This window comes from Myotis brandtii, unplaced genomic scaffold (genome assembly GCF_000412655.1).
Source record: "Myotis brandtii unplaced genomic scaffold, ASM41265v1 scaffold187, whole genome shotgun sequence".
NCBI classification, from domain to species: Eukaryota; Metazoa; Chordata; class Mammalia; order Chiroptera; family Vespertilionidae; genus Myotis; species Myotis brandtii.
In genome coordinates, this window is record NW_005356944.1 from 747,785 (window position 1) to 757,271 (window position 9,487).

The window sequence follows — 9,487 nt, forward strand, 5'->3', positions numbered from 1 at the left end:
AGGGGGGGCGTCTGCAGGGTGCTGAGCTCCCTCCTCTCTCCAGCCCCCCATCCCAGGCTTCTCAAGCTCGTTAAACCAGGAGGTCTGTGGAAGGCCCGGGCCACCGACTCCGAGCTGTAGGGTAAGGCCACCGAGCTCCCCAGGAGACGCACCCTGGGACAGGCTTTCGGTGCGGAGACGGCGGCCCCGCAGTGAGCAGACCCCAACAGAGAGGTGGCCACGGTGGAGACAGGGGAGAGGTGGGAGCCGTGGGCAGGGGAGGAGGGGAAATCGTGCTAGTGGGAGAGCAGCCAGGGCGGGGGGACCTTGTGGGGCCAAGGGGGGGTCTGGCCTGGGCCAGGCCTTGCGCAGAGGCGCCGGGCCCACCTTTGAGATCGAGGTTCCGGGCGCCGTTGGAGTGCTGTGTGACGGTGCGGGAGTCGATCTTGAGCGTGTGCACGTTGCCGGGGTCCCGGGACACCACCACGTTGTGCCACTGGTTGTCGTTGACTGGTTTGTCCGAGTTCCCCTTCATCAAGGACGGGCCGTTCCCCAGGTCGAACACGTAGTGGATGTACCTGCCCCACGGGAGGGAGGAGACACGGGGTCAAGGTGGGGGCAAGGCTGGGAGGGAGGAGCTACACCTGGCGGGGGTCCTCTGTGCCATGGAGGGAGGGGGGAGGGGGAGGCCCCACAGTGGAGGGACCCACCCTGATGGCACGAGGACTGTGGTCATGGGGGGAGCGTGGAGAGAGGACCACAGAGGAGCTGGTTGGGGAGAGGTTCGTGGAGGCAGCAGGGTCCCCTGGGATCAGGGACAGCGGCTCTAGGCTGGGGTCCTCCAGACAAGGGGCCCCCGGGACTGGCCCTGTCTTCTGCCTGTAGAGAGGGCTGCGGGAGGGGGGGGGCGGCCAGGACAGGGAAGGGAGAGCAAATGACTAGGACACCCCTGGCAGGGAAGTAACTGGGGAGTCACCAGGGCAGAAGGAGGGGGTGCTGTTTTGCCATCGTGGCTGGTATTTGGGGACTTGAATCTTGGCCTGTGGTTTGGGGGGATTAGACATCTCAGCCAGTGGTGGGGGGGGCCACATCCTGGCCTGGGGGAGAGGGACCACTCCCTGGAGAGCGGTGCAGCGCCCAGCACCTCACCCCTTGACCAGCTCGATGACGATGAAGTCGTTGCCGTTGCCCGAGTTGAACAGGAGCAGCCCGTCGGGGGCCGTGGTCTTGAACTGGAAGAAGAGGTGCATGGAGGCGTAGGCTTGGAGCGTGGCGAGCGCCAGGTAGCTGCTCCGGCTCTTGAAGGTGACGGGGTCGGCCACAATGGCACGCAGGCCAAAGCGGGCGTTGAGCTCGCAGTAGGTGATGTCCCCGTCTTTGCACTGGTCCATGTAGGGCTGCCCGTTGAACACCAGCCCGCTCAGGTGCCCGATGAAGTTGGAGGGCACCACCGAGATGAAGCGCCGCTCCGTCATGATGCCCGTCTCGATGTTGTAGAACTCCAGCCGCGTGTGGGCCCCTGCCATCTGCCCTGCTCGGGACAGGAGCCAGAGATGAGGGGTGGCTTCGGGGCGCAGACTGCGGGGCCATTGGGAGTTGGGTGGTCCTGGGGTCCAGGCCCCCCATTTACACCACCCTCGAGGGAGAAATGCCAGCAGCAGCTTGATGGAATGCTGCCCGAGGCTGGGGTCACCCAGAACGGAGCCGAGCACAGGCCACTAGCCATGTGTCCACCCCCCTGGCCCCAGGCCACCTACCCTCCACCGTCACGTTGTCCACGGACAGCTGCAGGCTCTTGCCACGGCGCACCACCCTCACCGTGTGCCACTCATTGTCATTGAGCTTGTGCCCCGCAAAGAGGGTCTCCGGGCCTTTACCTGCGGCACCAAGGGGGGAGTGAGCGTGGCCTCTGCACCCTCCCACCCACACGCACAGCCCAGGCGCGGCCTCACCGCCCCAGACATGTGCACACAAGTTCAAACACAACCTACGGCACATCGTTGGCTGTGCCACACGCCATGCACGCAGATATACACACTCACGTGAACAGAGCTTTTACACACTCGGCACTGCCACGCTGTACAACATCCCAGGTGCCATTCGAAGAGCATCGACGTGACCCGTGCCTGTGCAGCTGTGCCCTGGGGCTCTGCACATAGACTCTCATGTCTTACAACCAACATGCTCCTCCCCGTCTCCTAAGGACCTTCCACGTCCATGTGTGCAGCCAGCAGCTAACTTCCCACATACATGTGTAGACCTACAACCTTCCCAACTACAGAGCCTCACGGGGCACCCACAGCTTCCTGCTGGCAGAGGGCCCTCCACACAGACACACAGCCCCCCAGCACACAGGGCCCAGGGTGACCCTCCTGCACACACTGGTCACCCCACACACAGCTCACTCAGCGTGGCCACAGGGGAATGTTTTTAGGAATGATGACCATTTGTTCAAGGCCAGGATTATCTGCTTCCAAGTCTAAAACAAAAATATTTATCTTTGGCCCTGGCTAGCGTGGTTGAGCATCGACCTATGAACCAGGAGTTCATAGTTGGAGTCTTGGTCAGGGCATCTGCCTGGGTTGCAGGCTTGATCCCCAGTGTGGGGGGTGCAGGAGGCAGCCAGTCAATGATTCTCATCATTGATATCTCTATCTCTCTCTCCATCACCCTTTCTCTCTAAAATCAATAAAAAAATATATTTAAAGAAGAAAAATAAATAAAACAAAAAGATTTATCTTTGGCCCTGGCCAGTGTTGTTCAGTGGTTGGAGTGCTGGCCCACGCACAGGAGGGTCATGGGTTCGATTCCCAGTCAAGGGCGCAGACCTGGGTTGCAGGTTCAATCCGAAGCCCCTCTCTCTCCCCCTCCCTTCCACTCTCTCTAATAATGAATGGGGGGAAATATCCTTGGGTGAAGATTTTTTTTTTAAATATATTTTATTGATTTTTACAGAGAGGAAGGAAGAGGGATAGAGAGTTAGAAACATCGATGAGAGAGAAACATCGATCAGCTGCCTCTTGCACGCCCCCTACTGGGGATGTGCCCGCAACCAAGGTACATGCCCTTGACCGGAATCGAACCTGGGACCCTTGAATCCGCAGGCCGACGCTCTATCCACTGAGCCAAACCGGTTACGGCTTGGGTGAAGATTTTAAAGAGAAAAAACTTCTCTTTAGAATGGTGCTGAGCCTTCCAGCACACCCCTGGGCCCCCCAGTGCTCACGCAGGCAGGGAGCAGGGTCACCACGGGTATGCACACAGGTACCGGACGCACAGACTCAGCTCACACAGCCCCTCTGCCTGGGCCTGCCACCTTCCCGTGTCTCCTACACGACCTCCGCGCACCATGCGGAACCACAGACAGCGCTGAGCCCGGCACGCTGGGCGCTCAGAAATGCCCTCTCTCCACCGCACCCCGCCCGGAGCCTCGCTGCCACCTCTGAGGGCGCCCCCGTGTGGCCGAAAGGCGGCCCTGCCCACGCAGGAGCCGGGAGGCTGTTTGGAGGCCCTGACCACGCTGCCTCCACGGACCTCAAGCCGCATCTTCTTTCCGGCGTGCCTGGCGCTCCCCCTTGTGGCCGCCGCTGGAGATGCAGCGGAACATCCTGGCCCAGAGCTCTCTCCACCTTCCTGCCCAGAAAGGGGGGTGGGCCGTCCCGCTGCGGGGCCACCAACACTTTGTCCCCCGCTCCTGAGGCCGTGAGATGACGAGGTCTACTGCCCTCCATCTCCCGGCCCAGTGAGCATGCTGACCCGGACCCCCACCAGCTCTCCCTGGTTTGGCTTCCTTCGGCCCATGCTGTCCACAACCACGCTACCCCATCCACCCGCTCCCCTGCCTCCCCACACCCACTGCCCAACCCCACACAAGCCAGTGATGAGGCCTCTCCTCCCCCCACCGGCCCTCCCCAGACCCGGGCCAGCATCCCAAGCCCCTCAGGACTCTGCAGAAGAGGGAAGCCACTTACTGGGTGCACAGCCGACGCGCAGGCAGTCTGGGGGGGCCATGGGGCGGGCAGAGGGGGAGGGGAGACAAAAAGGCAGAACAAGTTTTTTTTTTTTACATCCTTCACAGGGAGGGGTGTCTGCGGGCGGGGGTTCTCCCCGGGGCCACTTTCCGGGGACCACGCGTGCCCAGGTGCCCTCTCCCCTTCCTCAGGTGGACCCTGCACCTCCTGTCCCCAAGAGGGCTCCAACCCTCCCCAGGGCTGGGAGGCAGGGCCGGCAGGTGACAGGAAGGGGGCTTGCCTCTCCCTTCGTGGGAGGCCCAGGCCTCTCCTGTCGGAGGGAGACGGCACCCTGGGGATCTCAGCGTACACGGGATTGCTGGGGGCTGAGGGCCTGGCCAACCCAACACCTCCTCATCTGGGGAGGGGAGCGTGGGGCAGGCCAGCGTCCCCGCACCCCTGCCCTGGGACGGCTCCCTGCTCAGAGCCCAGGCGGTGAAGCGTCACTCCCCAGGTCCTCTGGGCTCTGAGCCAAATGGAGGGGTCTGCCCCAGGGCCCCTCCCCGTGGCCATATGCCTCCCCACGTCCCAGGGGGCTGGCACCAGCCCTACAGGAACCTTTCTTCTCCCTTCCTAACCTGGAGGATGCCAGGCTCACCGGGCCCAGTGGCCCCTCACCCTGAAGCGGAACTGGTGTTCGTGTTTTCCTAGGAGGAGCCGTGGCCTCACAGACGGGGACACTGAAGCCCCCAAATATGACTTCTGAGGGCACAGCAAGTCAGGGGCAGGCAGGCACCACAAGCAAAGTCCCCTGCCCCTGCCCCTGCCCCAGGGCTGCTATCCTCCAACTCCAGGCTTCCAGTGCCTCACTGGCCAGAGCACACTGCCCCCCCCCACCAACACACACACACCCTGGGACACATTACCCACAACATGCCAGCGGGCCAGCCCTGAGGGGGAACAGAGCACTAGTCCTGTGAGGTCGGGGCTCAGGGCCCTGAGCGCCTGTGCCGCTCCCTCAGACCCGAAGGCCAGGAGCTGCAGCCGGTCCTGCACCAGGAGGCAGGAAGGCTGGCCCGAGACTCACTGCAATGGCAAACCTGAGCCTCAGCTCCCCGCCGTGAGCCCAGGGCCCTGAGCAAGAGGGTCCTGAGCTGGGAGCGGGAAATGGGCTGTCCCTGGCCTCTCCGGGGGCAGCTCCCAGCGCTGTTAGCAGCACTATCCTGGCATCCAGTGGCTCCTGCCGGAACAGGCTCTGCCCAGACGCCAGGGGCCAGGAAGCAAGGGGGGTGGGGCACCTGGCCTGCCCGGGGCCTGAAGGTTCCTGCAGGGAAGGCAAACAGATTCCCCCGTGGCTCTGGGGGGCATGGCCCCTCGGGCAGTACGCTGAGCTCCACACGCGTTGTCAACCGCAGCAGAAGAGTGGGGGGAGCAGCCGGGACCCTGAGCCACAGCCTGGCACCATGGGAGGGCAGAGGAGGCCGAAGGCCAGAGGGCAAACACGGGGAAGTCTGAAGGCCCAGAAAGAGGAAGGAGGTAGAGGGAGCAGAGAGAAAAGAGGAAGAAAGGGGAGCAGAGGGAAAGAGGGGGCTCTCTCGGGGCCAGCAGAGTCTTCACCAATGAAGGGTCCAAAAAAGAAAAAAGAGGGCAGGAAGGGCGGCTGACTCCATCGGGAAAAGGCCCAGTGCTTGCCCTCCCAGCAGGGGAGCGCCGGGAGGGGGTCCGTCTGTCCAGAGAAGGGGTGTCAGCTCCAGGCCCACCCTCTGCAGTGGCCACACCCTCAGAAGCCCCCGCTCCAGTGGGGTGAGAGGGGAGCAAACCCCCTGAAGATGGGCACCCCAGGAGGGAGCCCGCACCATGCGGAGGAAAGCCGGGAGCCGCGGCGAACAGGGAAACAGCGCAGCTCAGGGGCGTAGCTAGTAACTGCCGACCAGTCAGCACCCGGCACCTCAGGCTCAGGGATGGACAGTGACCGGTCTGCGCAGACGCACCAAGGCGCTGGCTGGACACAGAGACCAGGGAGGGGAGAGGAATGTGTGACGGACAGGTGGGAGGAAGCCACCTGCACGGAAAGGAGCCGAGGGAAAGAACCAGCTTCCCAGGCCCCCTCTGCCCCTGCCACTCCCGGCCCCCCCAGATTGGAGGGGTGCAGTGGGAAGGTTTCTATGCAAGGGGCCCAGGAGCCCACTGGCCAGTCTCAGAAGTGGTGCCACGGAGGCAGCTCCATGCAGAGCTGTGGGCCAGGAGCCCAGCCGACAGAGGGAGCTGGAGACCTGCTGAGCAGCTGAGGTGGGCCGGTGCCCTCCCGGCCCGGGATTGAAGGGCTGTGGGCTGAGTGGAGTGCGCCTGGCTTACACCACGAGCCAGAGGTGGTCTTGCTCTGTCCGGCTCAAGGGGGCAGAGCCAGGTCCACGGGCGGGAATTTCCGAAGGGGAGGCTGCCGCCGAGGAAGAATGGCCGTGGTCGGCATGGCCGTCTCAGAGGCGAGGAGCCCCTGGCATGGTGGGTCTCAGCCCGGGGGGTGGGGCAGGGGGGAGCCGCCCATCCATGGGGAGAGACAAGGGCAGTTCACACCCGGGGTCGGGCTGAAGGGGTAACTTCTAAGACCCTCCAGCTCTGAGATGCTTTCAATACAATACAATGCGCCCTTCGAGTTGTCTTGCTGACAGCGGGGACCACATGGGCACACCTGGTGCAGGGCAACTCCAGGGAGGGTGAGAGGGACAGGAGGCCGCTGGGTCCTGCCCCAGGGGCCACGGCTGAGGCAGAAGGAACCGGGGACTCGGGTCACACTGAACAGGGTGGAGCCCAGAGGACTCTACTTCCTCCAGGGACAGATCGCCCTCTGCTCGGGCTGCAGGCAGCAGAGCTCTGGGGACCAGCTGGGGGCTGCGAGGAGCTGCCGGCCGGGAGCAGGAGGAGGCACTGTCGGTGTCTCCGGCATCCTCTGCCCGGAAGGAGGCAGCAGCCTCGGGGCCTCTTTGGCTCTCTCTGGCCTGGCCAACACCCGTCTCCTGAGACAGGCACTCCGTGCCCCTCCCGCCGCCCATCAGTGGCCACTGGTGACCGCTCCCTCCTCAGGACCCAGCACCAAGTCTGCGCCTGTGAGCGGCATCGGCCAGCTATCGGCGGCTTCCCTGCCTACGGCTGAGACCACCAGGCCCAGGCCACACCCCGTCAGTCTTCTCTCCATTCCCTGGAAGCGGAAGCGGGTCCAGCCCAGGACTGGGGCCTGGATGGTGTTGCCTGACTGGGAGGCCGGGCAGGCCCTGCGTAGCGAGCAGGATGGGGATCGGAATGGGGATCCTGAGTGGGGTCCTGTGGAAGGAAGTCCCCAGCTGGCTGTAGCTGTAGCCCTCCCCCTCCCCCTCCCCCTCCCCCTCCCCCTCCCCCTCCCCCTCCCCCTCCCCCTCCCCCTCCCCCTCCCCCTCCCCCTCCCCCTCCCCCTCCCCCTCCCCCTCCCCCTCTCCCAGTGCGGTTCTCCTTCAGGAAGGCTGGGGAGAGCCTACACGTGTCCCTTGCATCTCTATGCTGTCTTCACTCCCATTGTTCCATCTCAGCCTCAGACCCATCACACAGAGTGGGCAGAGTGAGGACTCTTATTCCCATTCTGCAGAGGGGAAAACAGAGGCTCGGAGAGAGGAAGCGACTCACCCAGCCATCAAGGGGACCAGGGCTAGAGCCCAGATCTTCTGGCCCCATCACAGCCCAAGGCCGGGTGGCTGGGTGTGGACAGGCTGAGTCTGCGTGATCACACAGCGGCCTCACGCCTCCCTGTGCACGCATCGCTTGGCATTTGCGGGACACATGCGTCCGCACAGGCATTTGGTCACAGCTTGTCATGAGCCACGTTAGACACGGCATCTCTGTGGCCGGGCCAGGGAGGAGGCGGGGGGTTGGACTACAGCCTAAGGCCTCCTTGTTCTCGGACTTCTACGTGCTTAGGTTGCACCGACAGGAAAACGCGCCCATGGGAAGGGCAGGCTCGGTCCTGAGAGTGGAAGGTCCTGAGGGCCCCAGAGAACGTCTTTCCGGCCAAGGACACCACCTCCCGTCTAATCGGAAGGAACCGGGTTTCTCCACGGGGGACCGAGAGCCCCTGCCAGCAGCAGGCCCAGCGTCCCGCTGTGACCCCCATGCACAGAGCCGCGGGCGCAGCCGAAAAAAAAAGGAGCGCTGGCCAGAGGCGCTTCCCGTCCAGCTCCCCCTGCGGCGCTGCCGTCGCCCAGCCGCCACCGACTCGGGCTGTGATCTGTGGTCCTGGTTAGAGGCAGAGCCTCGGGGAACCCTGAAGCCACTGGGAGGCCCTGGCTGCCCGCACACCTCCTGCACCCGCTCCCACTCCCGCCTCGCTCTGCAAAGCCTGGTCCTCGGAGTACGAGACCAGGGGCCAATAGTGTACGTTTATAAACAAGGTGGTGGCCAGTCTCTCCTACAAACGCCCTGGAGACCAGCGCTAGCAGGAGACTCCAGGTAGATACTGAAAAGCTCAAAGCTCTGTGTCATCTCGGTCGAGGATTCTAATCGCTCAGGCCCGGACACGCGTGACCTGAGCGGCCGGGACCTCCTGCACAGTGGGCGCCGGGTGCTACCGTCTCTGCGCTGAGAGGCGCGTCTGGGAGGGACAGAGGTGACCGGGCCTGGACAGCCCAGGACGCTCACTTCCAGGGTCTCCCGGTGAAGCTCCGCGCGGTTTCGCCCGCGGCTGTGCCGGGTGTGGCGTACGCCTGGCCCTTACAAGGGGTCCCGGGAATGTCAGTGAGTGCGTGAGCGGCTGTTGTCTTTTTGCCCCCACAGGCCTCCCGGTCCTGCCTGCATGACACCCGGGCACTGCCAGGGGAGGTGGCACGGCCGGCTCGGGGCCGGGCAGAGACCGGAGCCCTCTGATGGCGAGGCCCGGACGCCCCCACCCCGCTCTGTTAGAGGCGATGAGGGGAGCGCCGTGCTTTAGGCAGATGCCCTGAGTCTGAGTCCGGCCCCCCGCACCCTCACGACCCCCACTAGCTTCGTGACCTTGGGTGCATGAACGCCACAGTCTACAGAACAGGGACAGCGGCACCTATCTGGGGACCCGGTGTCATCGCAGGGCAGCCACGGGACGCAAACGTGGAGGCAGACACGAGGAAGGTGGCGAGTCCCGTGCGTCCGTGTCCCACGGGCGCCTACGCACCAGACGCAGACACAGCGTTCAACGTGGAGCAGGTAAGGGCAGCCGGGGGTGGGGGGGTCTCAGCGCTGGATCTGCCGCTGCCCTGGGCTGGGGCGCAGCACCGGTGTGCTCCCCAGTGAATGAGCCGTGAATGAGCAAGTGGGTGAGGCGACAACCACGAATGAGCTGTTGTTATGCGTGTGCCCAGGACAGAGCCCGCCAAGGCCCAGGTGAGCACCGTGGGAGGGCAGCCGCCATGCCTCACACACTCGGGCGGTGGTGTGGCTATGGGGTGCCCCCCACAGTGCGTCCTCACGGGGCTCTTACCCTCCCGCCTCCTCCAAACCCTCGCCAGGGCCACCACCAGCTTCTCTGGACAGAGGGGGTGTGAGTCAGAGGTGGGGTGGGG

At 64.2% G+C, this 9,487-nt stretch overlaps 1 protein-coding gene across 1 annotated transcript in view; it reads right to left on the reverse strand.

The window, feature by feature from the left end:
* The window catches only part of NRXN2 (neurexin 2), a 90,935-nt gene that overhangs the window by 37,818 nt on the left and 43,630 nt on the right, over positions 1–9,487 (reverse strand). Inside the window, exons 11-14 of the mRNA XM_005864447.2 lie at positions 3,951–3,977; positions 1,737–1,856; positions 1,129–1,510; positions 367–557 (exon numbers count right to left, since the gene is read on the reverse strand). Coding sequence (XP_005864509.2) covers positions 367–557; positions 1,129–1,510; positions 1,737–1,856; positions 3,951–3,977 — 720 coding nt within the window. The remainder of the gene's footprint in view (positions 1–366; positions 558–1,128; positions 1,511–1,736; positions 1,857–3,950; positions 3,978–9,487) is intronic.